This window comes from Leucoraja erinacea, chromosome 6, assembly GCF_028641065.1.
Source record: "Leucoraja erinacea ecotype New England chromosome 6, Leri_hhj_1, whole genome shotgun sequence".
In the NCBI taxonomy this organism is placed as follows: domain Eukaryota; kingdom Metazoa; phylum Chordata; class Chondrichthyes; order Rajiformes; family Rajidae; genus Leucoraja; species Leucoraja erinaceus.
Genome location: NC_073382.1, coordinates 48,316,768 through 48,335,088, shown reverse-complemented (window position 1 = coordinate 48,335,088; position 18,321 = coordinate 48,316,768). Strand labels below are relative to the sequence as shown.

General features: G+C 42.1%; 1 protein-coding gene across 1 annotated transcript in view; it reads left to right on the top strand.

Annotated features, from left to right (window-relative positions):
• The window catches only part of LOC129698089 (tumor necrosis factor receptor superfamily member 19-like), a 61,479-nt gene that overhangs the window by 4,187 nt on the left and 38,971 nt on the right, over window positions 1–18,321 (top strand). The window contains exons 2-3 of the mRNA XM_055636955.1: window positions 1,113–1,223; window positions 17,157–17,335. Of these exons, the coding sequence (XP_055492930.1) occupies window positions 1,113–1,223; window positions 17,157–17,335 (290 nt within the window). The remainder of the gene's footprint in view (window positions 1–1,112; window positions 1,224–17,156; window positions 17,336–18,321) is intronic.

Genomic DNA, 18,321 nt, shown 5'->3' with positions numbered 1-18,321 from the left:
CTATATTGTGCCTTTACATGCCAGAATACGAATTAAAAATCTAGCAACTCTCATGTGAAAATGACTCCTTTACTGTTATCTTTACATTAAGTAATAGTTATTTTCTTCATTTTTAACCTTGTTTACTTCAAATGATTTCAAGTGTTCAAGTGCATTTATTATCAGATAAAAGACCAGAACAATGAAATTCTTACTTGCTGCAGCTTTATGGCCACATTAAATACAACAACGCAACAAGTGAAAATGCAATAAATGATCAGATATTCTAGATAAAGCATGAGTATTATAGTGGTGCAGCGGTTCTCTGATGCCTCACAGCATCAGAGAACCGGGTTCAATCCTGAGCTCGGGTGCTGTCTGTGTGGAGTTTTCACGTTCTCCCTGTGACCATGTGGGTTTCTACCAGGTACTCTGGTATCCTCCCACATCCTAAAGGCATGCAGGTTAGGTTAATCAGCCTCTGTTCTGTAAATAACCCATAGTGTGAAGGAAGTGGAATAATATAGAAAAGGACACAAAGTGCTGGAGTAACTCAGCAGGACAGGCAGCATATTTGGATTTTAGAGATGCAACACAGAGACAGGCCCTTCAGCCCACCAAGTCCGCCCTGACCAGTGATCACTCGTATGCTAACACTATCCTACACACTAGAGACAATTTACAATTTTTGCTGAAGCCAATTAACCTACAAACCTGTACGTCTTTGGTGTGTGGGATGAAACTAGAGCACCCGGAGAAAACCCACATGGCCACATGGAAAACATACAAATTCCATACAGACAGCACCTGTAGTCAGGATCGAACTCGGGTCTGGCGCTATAAGGCAGCAACTCTACCGCTGCGCCGCTGTGCTGCCCACTCTGGAGAACAGAGATAAAGAACTATTATGAATGGATGGTTGGCGTGGTCTCAATGGGCCGAAGGGCCTGTTTCCAAGTCTAAATGTAAAACGATACCAGACCATGATAGTGCCAGCCAAACTACTTGGTGCAACTTTAGTAATCCATAGTATTACGACTCATCAACATTACACTCTTCAAACTTAAATGAAAGATGAAACACTCTTTGAACTGAACTGGGTTTGATCAGTTAACCTTATCTGTTTACATTAGGCGCTGGGAGCTGCAGGCGAAACAGGAGACTGCCAGGAGCAAGAGTACAGAGACAAGGCTGGGAACTGTGCAGCCTGCAAACAGTGTGGTCCAGGACAAGAACTCTCAAAGGTATGAGGGGCCGACTGACATATTTGTCCTCTTTGATTTGCATCTTCCTCAATCTTTAGAATGAATCAACGATCAGATTCATTCCGACCAGATCAAGTTCATTGCAGTTTGAATCTGCATTACATTCACTTCCCAGCAAAGTTTTCAGTGACTGAAATGGTACCAATTAGCACCGATAGAACATCAAAATAAAATGCAGGGAGCCACAAGTATAGTGGAGATTTAATGCTTTGTGCCGTGGGTACATTTGAAATTACTAATCTAAATCTTCATGGGCGGCACAGTGGCCCAGCGGTAGAATTGCTGCATATGACACTGCCAGAGACCTGGGTTCGATCCGGACTATGAGTGCCGTCTGTTCGGTGTTTGTACATTCTCTGTGTGATTGAGTGGGTTTCCCCCGGGTGCTCCAGTTTCCACCCACACTCCAAAGACATACAGGTTTGTAGTTTAATTGGCTTTGGTAAAAATTGTAAATTTTCCCGAGTGTGTCGGATAAATGTTAGTGTATGGGGATCGTTGGTTGGTGCAGAGTCGGTGGGCCGAAGGTGTTAGTTTCCGCGTTATATCTCTAAAAACTAAAACTAAATCAGTCTCTGCCTCAGACTTGAAAAGAGAGTGAATTCAAGTCACTTGGATTTATTTATGGGCCCCGGCATATAAAAGGGAAATGGTTCAGAGATCACAAGGAAATACAAAAAGATCAGATCTGGGCCCTGCTGTGCTCATTGTTGTCAAAGTGAAATCACATACTGGAGAGCTTGAGTCAGTGTAATTGTTGCAAAGACTATTTTTGCACTGAGCACCCACACTCAAGACAGAATAACCTAACATTTGTACTGAACTATGCCACGTTGTGAATACATTTAGAGGTTGTAGAAACAATTTTGTGACTATTGTCAAGAGTCTCGAGTGTTCTTACTTAAAACAGCATATTTGGTCTGTGAACACAGTACTCAATAGATAACATAATAAACAAAAATAAAATTAAAGATAAAATAAACAATATTAGAGCAAAAAAAAACAAAAATCGAAGTCCCTAGTGTAACCAAGACAGTTCATTGGTGCTTTATTGTCACATGTGCGAAGTGCAAATGCACGGTGAAATTATTTTCTTACAAACAGTTCATAGTTGGTGTTTGTCGTGTTCAATAGCTTGATGGCTGTTGGGAAGAAGCAGTTGATAAAAAAAAATAATTTTCCTTTAAATTTGTGTTCTCTTCTGACCCGTCAAGCAGTTTGATAAAGTGTGTTCAGTTATGATTTCAAACTGCATGCAGCAGAGAGGATTTGTTGATGAGAATGTATGCAGAACTGAAGGTATGGATCTGGCATCCTATTGCAGGAATTTGGGGATTGGCCTGACTTAGATCTTCTGGGGTCTCTGCCAATTCCAATTGGAAGTTCAACGTGATGTGTAACAGAAATGACTCCAGTTTCACTGTAGAAATGAAGCTATTGACCAGAGATTATTATAAGGAGCTTTTTCCAGTTAAAGGGATATTAAAACACACTGCTCTTTATAAGAGTAGATCATTGGATTTGTTAACTTTTTATGGTCAGAAAGTGCTAAGTTCTCAAAGTTACTTTAAAAGAAAGACACACAGTTCTGGAGTAGCTCAGCGGGTCAGGCAGCATCTCTGGAGAAAAAGGATAGGTGATGCAGGAAGATTGTTCCCGATGTTGGGGAAGTCCAGGACAAGGGGTCACAGTTTAAGGATAAAAGGGAAATCCTTTAGAAAAACATTTTTCACGTAGAGAGTGGTGAATCTCTGGAACTCCCTGCCACAGAAGGTAGTTGAGGCCAGTTCATTGGATATATTTAAGAGGGAGTTAGATGTGACCCTTGTGGCTAAAAGGATCAGGGGGTATGGAGAGAAGGCAGGTACAGGATACTGAGTTGGATGATCAGCCATGATCATATTGAATGGCGGTGCAGGCTCGAAGGGCCGAATGGCCTACTCCTGCACCTATTTTCTATGTTTTGGGTCAGGGCCCTTCTTCGGCGTTCCAGAGATGATGCCTGACCTGCTGAGCTACTCTGGCATTTTATGTCTATCTTTGGTATGAACCAACATCTACAGTTCATTTTTATATATTTGTTCTCAATTGAAACACAAGAAACTGCAGGCGCTAGAATATTGAGCCAAACACAAAAGTACTGGAGGAACTCAGCGGGTCAAGCAGCATCTTGGGATGGGGGGAATGATAGGCAACATTTCAGGTAAGGGTCTCAAACTAAAATATTGCCCCCTCCATTCCCACTCCTGGTGCTGCCTGAGTTCCTCCAGCACTTTGTATTTTGCTATTTGTTTTAAATGCTGTGTCTGAAAAATAAGACTCCGTTCCCTCATTGATTAAAATTACATACGTGGCAGCATTCACAATGCTGCTAGAATCTGCACTGGTCTAGTTGGGTGAAGGCATCATGGACTGTTCTGTAACATCCTTGCTCCTCCTCTGTGACTTTTTTGCATATCTTTAATTTCATTGTCTCAGATCTCTCTACATTATCGTCTATATCTCTCGTTTCCCTTTCCTGTGACTTTCAGTCTGAAGTAGGGTCTCGACCCAAAACGTCACCATTCCTTGTCTCCAGAGATGCTGCCTGTCCCACTGAGTTACTCCAGCTTTCTGTGTCTACCTATTGTTTACACATTATTTGTTCACAGCAGAAGACAGAGTGTTGAAGTATCTCAGCAGGTCAGGCAACGACTCAGGAGAACATGGATTGGTGAAATTGGATGGTCGCCTGAAGAAGGGTCCCGACCCGAGACGTCACCAATCTATGTTCTCCAGAGATGCTGCTTGACCCGCTGATTTACATTGTCTTCTTTCGTGAGCCAGTATCTGCAGTTCCTTGTTTCTACATTAGTTCACGGCAGGGGTGCAGGAGGAAGTTGTTTGATTATTACACTTGTGGTGAGGAGTGGATTCTACAGGAAGTGGGATGTGAGAAAAGGGAGATTGTGGATTTGTTGGCTGTTCTCAGCTCTGCTGTGATCAATAGCCACAGCAGTGTGTTATTCACTGTTAGATATTACAGTCTGATCCTGACCTCGGGTGCTGTCTGTGTGGAGTTTGCACAATCTTCCTGAGACCACGTGGGTTTCATCCAGGTTCTCCGTTCTCCTCCCACATCCTAAAGGCGTGTGGATTTGTTAAAATTGTACAAGGCATTGGTGAGGCCAATTCTGGAGTATGGTGTACAATTTTGGTCGCCTAATTATAGGAAGGATGTCAACAAAATAGAGAGAATACAGAGGAGATTTACTAGAATGTTGCCTGGGTTTCAGCAACTAAGTTACAGAGAAAGGTTGAACAAGTTAGGGCTTTATTCTTTGGAGCGCAGAAGGTTAGGGGGGACTTGATAGAGGTCTTTAAAATGATGAGAGGGATAGACAGAGTTGACGTGGATAAGCTTTTCCCACTGAGAGTAGGGAAGATTCAAACAAGGGGACATGATGAGAATTAAGGGACAGATGTTTAGGGGTAACATGAGGGGGGAACTTCGTTACTCAGAGAGTGGTGGCTGTGTGGAATGAGCTTCCAGTGAAGGTGGTGGAGGCAGGTTCGTTTTCATCATTTAGAAATAAATTGGATAGTTATATGGACGGAAAGGAATGGAGGGTTATGGTCTGAGCGCAGGTATATGGGACTAGGGGAGAATACGTGTTCGGCACGGACTAGAAGGGTCGAGATGGCCTGTTTCCGTGCTGTAATTGTTATATGGTTATATGATTTGTAGGCTGATTGGCAAATGTAAATCGTATGTAGGGAGTGGATGAGAAAGTGGGGTCGAACTAGTGTGATAGGTGATCGATGGTCTTATTTTCCCCCGAAAATTGTACCATCCTGAAGATAGACACAAAATGCTGGAGCAACTCAGCGGATTAGGGAGCATCACTGGAGAAAAGGAATAGGAGACGTTTTTTATTGAGACCCTTCTTCTGATCTGCCCCCAGAAACCCTTCTGGCCAGAAGCAGCATTTCTTGTATTGTATCCATTGGCCATTTTTAATCACGCAGAACGATCCCCAAATTTATCACCGGGGGATGTCCCATTCCCACCTCTTTATGTTTGAAAGACAGCACAGTTCTCAATTTAACCTCAGTTTAGTTTAAAGATATAGCATGGAAATAGTCCCTTCAGCCCACCAAGTCCATTTTTACCAAGACAATTTCCATCAAGACATTTTTTACTGAAACAAGATCACCAGAAAACGAGTTCTATGTCTTACACTCGAGGGGAAATTTACAGAGGGCAATTAACCTAAAAACCAGCACATATTTGGAGTGTGGCAGGAAACCGGAGCACCCAGAGAAACCCCACAAGGTCACGAGAAGAACGTACAAAATCGGTACAGACAGCACGCGTATTCAGGATTGAACCCGGGTCTATGGCGCTGTAAGGCAGCAACTCTACTACTGCTTCACCGTGCTGCCCTCTGCTTAAATCAAAAATGTGCTGCTCAAAGCATGTCCAGAAATTTCCAACAATACTTAAATTGTTAATAAACAGGACCAAATGATCAAACGTGACTTGCAATGGCTAAAATCCTGATTTAAATTACAGCCTGGTTAAAATTGATTAATGATTAGCATGAAAATGGAATTGTTTGTAGGGTGTGAAGAGAGAAGTGATTTAGAAGTCCTTTTGTTGGGAACTAGATTAAGTTGTTGTTTACTTTGTTAGACATTGATGACTATTTTGGCTTTGAGTTATCTTTAGTTCTGTCATCTTGTCCCTAGCCACATTAGAACTGCTTTACATGGTCATGCTAGAGAGTCAGGGACAATGGTGACTTTTTGTTAGCAGGAATGCCATGTCACCCATTGAAATTCGAGTGCTTGTTCTAATGCATATTGTGCCTTTGTGTTCGGCAAAGCCTTTGTTGTTCGTGGACCATTACAAATTTTGATCGTCGGCCCGAGAAATGACGATCAAAATTACACACACGTTTAAGCATGGATAACCAAATTAATAATTTGTTGTTTATGGTCTTGTTGTCTTCCCTTTGGGTAGTTCTGCACTGCCCCGCACAACTGGTTTTCCCACCTTCATGCTATAAACCTTCATTTTGGAAAGAGCGTTCTGTTAGGCTTAAGGCGTTCTGTGGGTTAGTTGTGAATCTCAGCCCCACACACAGCGGGAGTGCTAGGACTGGGCTGAGTGCCCCAGGCAAGGGAGTGGAAAATATCAGCCGCATTTACAATTCCCCATCACTCTAGATGATCCCTGCAGGAAATTGCACGTGTCTGTCAAGTGAAAACAAGCCTGATTCAATCGTGCAGTCTCTTCTGCAACTTTCTGGCACATTTGGGGCATTCGACAATCTGGCTCAAAACCTTGTGGTATAAAGCATTATAATATGGGCTGAACGTAACATAGTTTTACAAGAAAATACGGATGACAAGATGCTTCACTAAAGATATTAACAGCAGGAAATGCTGGATGTACTCAGTAGGTTAGGTCGCATTTGTGGGAAGAGCAGAGAGACAGACTAAAAACGCAGGTCAAAGACCCTGGAGTATTGGATGGCACGGTGGTGCAGTGGTAGTGTTGCTGCCTTGCAGCGCCAGAGAACCAGGTTTGATCCTGACTATGGGTGCCGTCTGTATGAAATTGTATGGCCCTCCCGTGACTGCGTGGGTTTTCTCTGTGTGCCCAGGTTTTCTCCCATACTCCAAAGACATACAGGTTTGTAGGTTAACTGGCTTCAGTAACCATTGTAAATTGCCTCTAGTGTGTAGGATAGTATTACTCTACGGGGATCTCTGGTCTGCGCAGACTCGATGGGCCAAAGGGCCTGTTACCATGCTGTATCCCTAAATTAAACTAAGCACTCCATGATTTTCAGTAAAGATATTGGCATTTAGAAGAAATCCTTTGCCTGTGATTACTCAGGAAATAAGAGCAAATACAGTTGTTCAATGGTTCAATTTTACTGTCACGTGTACCAAGATACAGTGAAATACATTTTCAAGTCAAATCAAGAGTATATTATTCTCATATGTCCCGAAATGGAACAATGAAATTCTTACTTGCAGCAGCACCATAGATATGTAAACATAGTACTCTGTAAACACCATAATAAATACAAACAAAGTTCAATATATATGTATATGAAAAACAAACAAGAATGGGCAATGTTGGGCAAAATGTGCTGGAGTAACTCAGCAGGCCAGGGAGCATCTCTGGAGGGAATGGATAGGTGACATTTCAGGTCAGGATCCCTCTTCAGTCTGAAGACGATCCCGACACAAAACATCACAGATCCATTCCCACCAGAAATGCTGCCTGTCCTAACGGGCAGCATCTCTGGAGAGAAGGAATGGGTGACGTTTCGGGTCGAGACCCTTCTTCAGACGTCTCGACCTGAAAGGTCACCCATTCCTTCTCTTGAGAGATGCTGCCTGTCCCGCTGAGTTACTCCAGCTTTTTGTGTCTATCTTCAGTTTGAACCAGCATCTGCAGTTCCTTCTTACACATGCTGCCTGACCTACTGAGTTACTCCAGCACTTTGTGTCCTTTCTTGTAAACCAGCACCTGCAGATCCTTGTTTTTACCACTTGGATTTTCTCTATATACCACACCAAAAAGCATTTAACTGGTTGTTTATGCTCACATGGGATATATGACACACTTGGTATCAAGGCTCACTGCACTGCAAAAACAGTTTTTACTTGAAACATTTTGAAAATATTTATATTTATACAAAAAATTAAAGTTCAGCATTTCTCATGGTACTGCTTAAAATCAAAGTATTACGAATTGTATTTGTGCACAGAGGTTAAAACAAACTGTAGTTTGCCTGTTTAGTTGAATTCCTTCAGACATGAACCTGCCTTTTGTTTGTGAAATGTGCAAACTGCCAGCCATGTTTGTCTACATATTAGTAACAATGACATTTAAGAAATGAATTAACAGTGATAAAACACTACACAAATACAAATTCTTTATTTTCATTTGCATAATTCTCCATTCTTTACCCATCAATAATATCTTCTTATCAGTGTTTATATTTTCTCCAATCAAAAACAAACAGCGATTCTGGTGTTTGAATGCTTGAGTAAATCCCTTGCGTACTTTTGGCTGCTTTAACCTACTTTCTGTGATAAGATGCTTGAAAACCATTTTCTCGACTTTTATTTTGAAGCACTATTCAGATTTTTCATCTTAATTGTTTGGTCGACAAGAAAGAGAATTTACAAAGACTAAAATTCACATCCAGAAGTTTTAATACCGTTCAATAATATTCCTTTGTGTGTGCTATTTTTACATATTATCTGTGTTTTATTTTAAGAGTTTGATACTTAAATATGATATTAACTGATATAATTATAAACATTTATGAGAGGCATAGATGAGGTGGACAGTCAAAATTTCCCCCCAGGGTAGAAATATCAAAACCTAGAGGGCATGGCTTAATGGTGAGAGGGAAAGTTCAAAGGAGATGTGTGGGCATGTTTTTCACACATGGAGTGAAGACTCAGCCGTTCAGACAGAATCTCGGGAAGACATGAATAGGTGATGTTTCGGGTCGGGACCCTGCTTCAGACCCGAAACATCACCTATTGGTGTTCTCCAGAGATGCTGCCTGACCTGTTGAATTACTCCAGCACTTTGTGCCTTTTTTTTAATAAACTGGCATCTGCAGTTCCTTATGTCTACCTAGAATCTATTATATTGTTTTAATATATATCTTAAGAGAGGATTGAAAGAATTACGTTTAGATTGAAAATTGAGTCATTAAAAGGAATAAAAGTAATGATATTGCAATTGATTCAAGTGAAATATAGGAGCATTCTATTCTGCATGTTTCTTTTCAAATGAGTATTGCAAGATACATTCTCTTTTACAATTTTAAGAACAAAATAAAATAAACTTATGACATTGTTTAAATGAAATGCACAATGAAAAATTGGCTACTCCGTTGATGATTTCTCTGCCAATTTGTGAACTTATGTTTGTTTATCACCATGGTAACTAAAAAAACCCATAAAAAAGTAATGCTATTCAACATAACCTCAAGTCTAAAAAATGCATTACAAAAATATCTGATTTACAAAATGATGTAAAACCCAATTAAAGTAACATTATTTAATAATCTCACTCCTTTTAGTTGATTAATAACTTTTTTTTCCATTTAAAGTATTGCTGATAATGTTCAGACCATTGTGTTCAGTCTGGAAAACTAGACTACATTTTATAAATGCTGGAAATCTGAAATAAAATGGAAAATGCTCAAAAATTTCACAAATATGTAGCTTTTGTGGAGAGAGAAAAACAGACTTATTTTTACAGATCCGTGACTATAATGCAGCAATTTCGGGAACAGAGGATGGGAATCTCCAATTATTTCACTAAATACTGGGGGACCCCATGTTCCATCACTGATGATGTGTTCAGGAGCATCTATAGATGTATTTTTATCAATTGTGTTCAGTCTGCCATGTTTGCTGGATCTCCCAGTTGCTAACCATTTTAACTCCCCTTCCCATTCCCACTCCCACACTGACCTTTCTGGCCTGAGCCTTTTCATACAAACTGGAGATACAGCATCTTGTATTCCACTTCTGTAGCTTACCATCTGACGGTATGAACATTGAATTCTCCAATTTTAGCTAATGCTCCTGCTTTTTTTCCCTTTCCCTTTCCTGTCCCCCCCCCACCCCCCCCCCCCCTTCATCTCCTACCTTGGTGAGTTCCCATTTCTCCCACTGTCCTGCCCCCTTCCCCATCCCACATACCTTTCCACCTATATCCCTCCCTCTGGCTTTACAATTCACTCCTGTTTTAATCTCTAGCCTTTGTCCACCCTTCTGCAAATTAAACCCCTCGCCACTATCCCCCAGCCACTTGCCAGGCTTTGTCCCACTCCAGCATCTTTTGCAGATTTCAATCCCATACTACAATCAATCTGAAGAAGGGTCCCGACCTGAAAGGTCACCTATGCATGTTCATCATGCTGCCTGACTTGTTATGTTACTCTTGCACATGGGCAACGCAGTGGCAGGGTTCAGAGACCTGGGTTCAATCTTGACTATAGGTGCTGTCTGTACAGAGTTTGTACGTTCTCCCTGTGACTGCGTGGGTTTTATCTGGGTGCTCCAGTTTCTTCCCACACTCCAAAGATGTACATATTTGTAGTTTAATTGGCATTAGTAAAATTGTACCTTGTCCCTAGTGTGTAAGATAGGGTTAGTGTACGGAGTGATCGCTGATCGGCGCAGACTCGGTGTGCCGCAAGGCCCGTTTCCACGCTGTATCTCTAAATTCTAAAGTCAAAAGGCACTTTGTGTTCTATGGACGATTCTAGCATCTGCAGTTCCTCTTATCTCCAATTGATACATGGCTGGAGGGAACCATTTCCAACTATAAGTATTGGCTCAGAGGGCATTACTCTTCCTTCTGGGTTATGTTCAAATCCCAATCCAGAAGCATGAGCAGTATATCTAAGTTTAACATGCCATTATGTTTCAGAGAGGAGGCCACACTTTAGCAGTCACTGCCTTTTCGATGAGATAATAAACCACTTCTGCCCACTGGTGAAAGTAATAGATTGCCTGGCACGATTGGGCAGAACAGCAGCACTGCGGTAGAGTTGCTTTCTCACCCGGGTTCGCTCCTGACCTAGAGTGCTGTCTGTGAGAAGGTTGTATGTTCTGTTCTCCCTGTAACCGTGTGGGTTTTCTCTAGTTGCTCCGGTCGGTTTCCTCCAACATTTACAAACGTTCCAGGTTTGTAGGTTAATGGCCTCTGTAAATTGTCCCTAGTGTGTAGGGAGTGGATACGAAAGTGGGTAATATAGATCTGGGGTGAACGGGTGATTGATGGTCAGCATGGGCTGAAAGGCCTATACTGCATTTCTAAACTCTTTAATGAATAGATTCTGCACTGATTTTATCATTCATACCACTCGCTGTCTTAATCTTGTGGTGAATCAGAAGGCTGTGGAGGCCAAGTCAATAGATGTTTTTAAGGCAGAGATAGATAGATTCATGATTAGTGCGGGTGTCATGGGGAGAAGGCAGGAGGGTGAGGTTAGGAGGGAGAGATAGAACAGCCATGATTGAATGGCGTAATAGACTTGATGGGCCGAATGGCCTAATTCTGTTCCTATCACTTATGACCTCATGACCTTACAACAGAAAACAGTAGACTTTGTACATTGCAGGTAAAAAGAGATAGATGGCACAGCGGTAGAGTTGCTGCCTTACAGCGCCAGAGGCCTGGGTTCAATGCTGACTACAGGTACTGTCCATATAGAGTTTGTACATTCTCCATGTGGCCACATGGGTTTTCCCAGGTTCTCTGGTTTCCTCACACACTCCAAAGGCATACATGTTTGTTGGTTAATTGGTTTCTGTAAAAATTGTAAATTGTCCCCAGTGTGTAGTGTGTGCTAGTGTAATGGGGATCACTGGTCAACAAACAATCAGTGGTCGAAGGGCCTGTTTCCACAGTGTATCTCTAAACTAAACTAAATTTAGGGTGCAGAATAGGTTCATTTCCTTGGCAAGCCTAAATGAATCTAATCTGCACCACCAAATTTAATTTACTGGCACTGAACTTATTATATGACAAGTACAGACATGGTTGGAGAAGTGAATTACTGCTTACTTAACACAACTCAATGTAATGGATCAAAACATGTCTACATCTAGTTTGGAATCTGCGGTTTGTTTTTTGAAGATTTGCATGACTCTTACCCAACCCACATCTTATCTAAATGTTGCGCTGCATTCTTTTAAACAGAGGGTTAGGAAGAAGGCTTTTCATGAGCCACTTTTTTTTTTAATTCATGCTTGGCACACACTTCAAAGTCACAAGAAATTGCTAATATGACTGCAGTTTATGTATAAAGAACTTGGTTCTAACATTGCAGTTTGATGTACAATGATCTTGTTTGCAAGCCCTTCATTCTTTTTGGCAGAGGATAATTTAATTAAAGTTCATTTTGATTCTGACCCCTGCGTTTCCAGTAGATAGCTATTGAAGCAAGCTGAGATTAGTAAGAAAATACACTGCAGGAGTTAATGACTGGTCACATTTCTTTTGTCAAAGAGAGAGCAAGACAGAATTAATTTAAAAATAATGAATGCACTTCAAATAGAGAAACCAAGCTGCAAAGACAGAAAATAGATTCCATTGGCCTCTGCACAATCAGTTGATCTCATTGATGGAGTGGAGGCATTTCAACATCACTCCGAGATTCAGTCGCACGGCAGAAGCTTCCGAGAGGCACGGAAGAGCAGAACAAAGACGGACAGCCGAGAATTAAGATGGACGTGGCAGGCCTGGCACACCACCACGAAGGACCTGGTGAGCCGCGGCCTGCAGGGGGGGAAGCTCAGAAGCCGCCAAGCTTGGCCTCAATGACCGGAGAGCTAAGGAAGAGGGAGCCGCTGCCGTCGATGGCCGTGAGGGGCCGGGGTATTGCCTTAAGGGTCAGCTGAAGGAGGCGCCCCGGGACACAGAGGCAATCGGGTGAGGAGAGGGACCTCAGCTCACCAGTCGAGGGTGGCAGAGGAGGCCCTTCAACAGCCTGGAACTTACCAGGGTTTACATGGATCAGGAGCACTCAGTACATCCAGCATGTGGTCTGGACTTTGGACATTTTCTTTGTGTAAATGGCGCCAAAATATGGAGACGTGCATGTGCATTCTATGCAAAACGAATTTCACTGTGTGATATATTTGTGACAATAAAGAACCATAGAACCAATGAGATTAGAAACAGAAATCAGTTTGGATTTTCATTCTCCTGATGGAAAATGAATGTTATCATTGGTTTAGGACAGGATGGATCACACCTGCAGTGCACCAGTCACAAAAAGTCTTCTTCACTCATTGTTTAATCACGTAGATGAAAATTGACTGCGAACATCCTATCTATCTATCGTTGGTTTGTTGGTTTGTAACGGGTTCTATTTCGCGAAAATTCGTTTAAGCTGTTTGTGAATTTACTCCACCCTTTGCTGTAACGGAGAAATGTTTACATATTCCTGTAGAGTTTTTCCTCCTCCACATTTTGTTTTGAAAATTAGAAAATTTGGTTATTAATTTCCCTGCTTATTTAGTAAAAAACATCATTTTTTTTTTTAAATCAAGCTGCTGCATGAGTCACAATGCCATCTCACAGATGTCCAATCACAATGGACCCCCCCCCCCCCCCCATTGCGCATCGGGGAGGAACAGACCCAGCGGGTCTGCACTTGGTCTTGTTAAATATTAAAGTGCTGTCAGGAAAACACAAGCCAATTGGATTTGCACATCTCAACTCGAATTGCCTTGATGTTTCCACTGGAGGGCAAGAGGCACAGCCTCAGAATAAAAGGACATACATTCAAAATGGAGATGAGGAGAGATTTCTTTAGCCAGAGGGTGGTGAATCTGTGGAATTCTTTGCCACCAATGGCAGTGTAGTTGAGAGGGAAAAATAGAGCAGCCATGATTGAATGGCGGAAAAGACTCAATAGGCCGAATGGCCTAATTCGGATCTTATGGATGCATCAGTTTGTTCTGGACCAATACAATCTCCAGTCCCTGGTTAATGAGTTTGACAAACCATTATTTTTGTAAATACGTGTCTATGGGTATATGTGTCACAATGAGATATCAGAAGAGATTTCTTCTCTCTCGAAATAATCTGAAGAATCATCATAGGCAAAGAAATCAGATCTGGCTGGTCATTCAACGCAGGCCCATGAATCTGGAGATTGATCTAAATTGCAGTAACGATCTAAATTGAAAACACTATTCTTTACCACATCTATCAAATTGATGAAGGAAGAATCTTACTTCAAATTGCATTTGATTAAGTTTAGTTTATTTTTAAGTTTAGTTTATTGTCATGTGTACCGAGGTACAGTGAAAAGCTTTTGTTGCGTGCTGACCAGTCAGTGGAAACACTATACAATTGATTACAATCAAGTCGTCCACAGTGTACAGATACACGATAAAAGGGAATAACGTTTAGTGCATGACGGTGTCCAGTAAAGATAACATTTACTGGACACCGTCTGATTAAAGATAGTCCAAGGGTCTCCAATGAGGTAGATAATGGCTCAGGACTGCTCTCTAGTTGATAGGATGGTTCAGTTGCCTGATAACAGCTGGGAAGAAACTGTCCATGATCTGGAGGTATGCGTTTTCACACTTCTGTACCTCTTGCCTGATGGGAGAGAGGAGAAGATGGAGTGATCGGGGTGAGACTCGTCCTGGATTTTGCTGGTGGCCTTGCCGAGGCAGCGTGATGGTCTGGGCTGCGTCTGCAACGCTCTGCAATTAAAAGCCATTTAATATGAGCCCCTCTTCAGTGTGTGAGTTTTTGTCCCATTAGAGTAATGGTCTTTAAAGGCTCTTTGCCAGCAACTAAACAAAGAGCTCATTGTTACGACCAGTGACATAATCACATCTCCAATTAATTATTCTTGAAAATTACCCTGAAATGCTATAATAGACATTTGCATCTTCTGTAGCTGGCAGCCTTTCTGATATCTCCACTGTTATCTTTGATGAAGAAAAGAGAAAAATCTGTACTGATCCCAGTTGTAGATAACACACAAACCAGATGGTTTGATTTAACCAGAGAGACCAAATCCGAACTCCTTAGAACTGGATCTGTGGCTGACACTGACTAGGGGAAGATTCCAAAGCAAATTGCTTCAATAAGATGGTAATTTGCCAAACCATGAACGTTATTTATACCCAGTTAATAAGTGAAAAACTGCTTAAGATTCAAAATGAAAATAGTCCATGGAGATTTATTTTAAAAGTTGCCCCTGTGCATTCTAATTACTTTCTGATTCCAATTTGCTCCTTCCTCTCCTTTATCACTGGCCGGTTTTTAGATTTGACTTTACAGATGCAGTGTGAAAACTGGCCCTTTGGCCCATTGGGTCCGTGCTGATCAGTGATACACTAGCACTATCCTACACACTAGGGACAATTAAAAATTCTGGCCTTTTGTTCATCATCTGCTTATCAAAACCGGCTGCGGGGGGAAAATTTGACCCCCCCCCCCTCGCGGGTTGTAGCCTCGGACATTGGCTATGATAACGAATCTGCCGGCTCCAGCTGGGTCAGAGTTCCAGAGCCTTGGCCGCAGGGGGCAAAACTAGCCCGCCGATCGGCTGCAGAAATCCCGATGAGGTCGACATCAACCGCCTCACCCGGCCTGGGCATCACATTTGCGGGGAGGAACTTCCAGAGGTGATTTCCAAGTGCGCTCTCGTGATTTTCTCCAGATGAAAGGAGGTGCTGGAAACCCCAGTTGCTGGAAAACCAATGATGGATCTGTAGTTCTCTGACAACCTCTGTACCAAATTCAACTAAGGATTAGAATTTAAAGATTAGACAGTCAGGCTATGGGAAACTTAACTGGGTGGTAAAGAGGCCCAGCTTTTTAATAAAGTTTGGAGAGTCAAGGAACTACAGATGTTGGAATCTTGCATTTCCTTAGTCAGAGTGTGGTGAATCGATGGAATTCATTGCCACAAAAGGCTGTGGAAGTCAATGGATATTTTTAAGGTGGAGATTGATTGGTTCTTGATCAGTACTGGTGTTGGGGATTATGGGGAGGGGAGAAGGCTGAAGAATGGGGTTGAGAGAGAAATATATATCAGCCATGAATGAACAGCAAAGGTAAACTTGATGGGCCAATTGGCCTAATTCTGCCCCTATAACGAATGAACATGAGTAGAACACAAAGTGTTGGAGTAACTCAACGGGTCAGGCAGCACGGCTGGAGGACATGGATAGGTGACATTTCAGGTCAGGAACCTTCATCAGACTCAGATAATTGAATGAATATGAATGAATGAATAACCTTTAATAATCCTTTACAGGAAATTACAGTGCCACAACAGCTTCAAGACAGACATAACACCACACATCAACGTATAATTATCAATACGAGCGATGAATTGGAACTGTTATATCATACTGAGGGCTCTAGGCATTGCATCCCTGCTGTTCTTATTTAATTAGTCTAGGACCAGAGGACAGTCTCAGAATAAAAGGACCTACCTTTAGAATGGAGATGAGGAGGAATTTCTTTAGCCAGAGGGTGGTGAGGAATTTCATTTTCCTATCAGGGACAAATGACAATAAACTCACTTGAACTTGAACACTGATTGTGGCAAAATAAAACAAGTACCATCATTTACAAGAGTTTTAGCCTCCAATGTACGGCAATGTAACTAGAGTTGCTGCCTTACAGCCCTAGTGTCTTGGGTCCAATCCTGACTATGGATGCTGTTTGTATGTTTTCTCTGTGACCGTGTAGGTTTTCTCTGGGTGCTCCAATCCCCCCCCCTCCCCCTTCCAAAGCCATACAGGTTTGTAGGTTAATTGACTTCGGGAAGTTGTAAAATTGTCCCTAATATGTAGAATAGTGCTAGTGTATGGGGTGATCGCTGGTAGGCACTGAAGGTCCCTGTTGCCGCGCTACATCTCTGAAGTCTAAATGAAGTCCACAAAGGGACAACAATTAATTCTTTGGGAGCAACTTAGCCTCAGTGCACCATTGAGATTTTAGAACAATACAATGAATGAATGCAGTGCCATGTCATCTACTCCCCCCTCATGAACAGTCCACGTGACTAAGTTAATTAAAAAAAATAACTCTACCATGGCTATTATTAATGTAGCTGTTGGGGACCTCAAGTCTTATTGTCATTCAAATTATCAGTGCATTGTGAAATAACTGAATGATTAAGTGTTGATTAAAGCAGTAAGCGAGATTATTAACAGTGAAAGGGGGCATTTGATTCTGCTGGAAGGTTGCTATTGTCTACCAACAGACCCCTGTCTGCAGTGTTCATTACATATGCCTCTTGTTTTTATCCCAGTAATTTTGCCTCATTCACGCTCCCTTTTCTCTTAACCCTTAACGGTGGTTTTTTTCCTCATTAATCCTCACAGGAATGCGGTTTTGGATACGGGGATGATGGACAGTGCATGACCTGTAGGCCAAGCAGGTTCAAGGAAGACTGGGGGTTTCAGAAGTGTAAGCCGTGCTCGGACTGTGCTCTCGTGAATCGCTTCCAGAAGGCCAACTGCACAGCCACCGGCAACGCAGTGTGTGGAGACTGTTTGTCTGGGTAGGTGCAAGGAGCATCAGACACCATCTGTATTCCTTTCAAGTGTCTGAGATGACTCAGTTTTATCTCACAGAAATGCAGAAACAAAGAATTTCAGTTGAATTACAAAAGAAGGAACAGAGTAAATAAGCGGGTCAGGCAGCCTCTCTGGAAAACATGGATAGGTGGCGTTTCGGGTCGGGATCATTCTTCAGCCTCTAACAGAAACTGATACTTAACCTGATACTTTCACTTTAGGGTTATACAGCGTGAAATCTGGCCCTTCAACCCAGCTTGCTCACGCCAACTAACATGCCCCATCTACGTTAGACCCACCCTGTTGCGTTTGGCCCATATGCCTCTAAACCTATCCTATCCATGTACCTGTCTAAATGTTTCTTATACATTGCGATAGTACCTCCCTCAACCACCTCCAGCAGCTCGTTCCTTATACCTACCGCCCTTTGCACAAAAAAGTTACCCCTCAGATTCCTAATAAATCTTCACCCCTCACCTTAAACCTATGTCCTCTAGTACTCTTGTTACCTTTAGAGGATTCGTTTTCTCCTCTTTGAAATGAGATCTCTTCCAAATTAATTCTACTTTGAATTTCTCCATGTGCCTCCCCCTTTAATAACCCCAACCTTAAGACCTCAGGTCATGTTACATTGAGCCAGGATTCTTTCTACAGTGCATCTGCTGTGCTGGAGCAACTCAGCAGGTGGGCTGTATCTCTGGTGAACATGGATCATGTTCATGGTGAATGGAGGCTGTGGGGTGATCTTAGGGAAGTGTGTAAAATGATGAGGGGAATAGATAGAGTGAATGTACAGAGTATTTTACCCAAGAATCAGAGGACATAGAAAAATAGGTGCAGGAGTAGGCCATTCGGTCCTTCAAGCCAAAGGGCCGATTCGATATGATCATGGCTGATCATCTAAAATCAGTACCTCGTTTCTGCTTTTTCCCCAAATCCCTTGATTCCTTTAGCCCCAAGAGCTAAACCT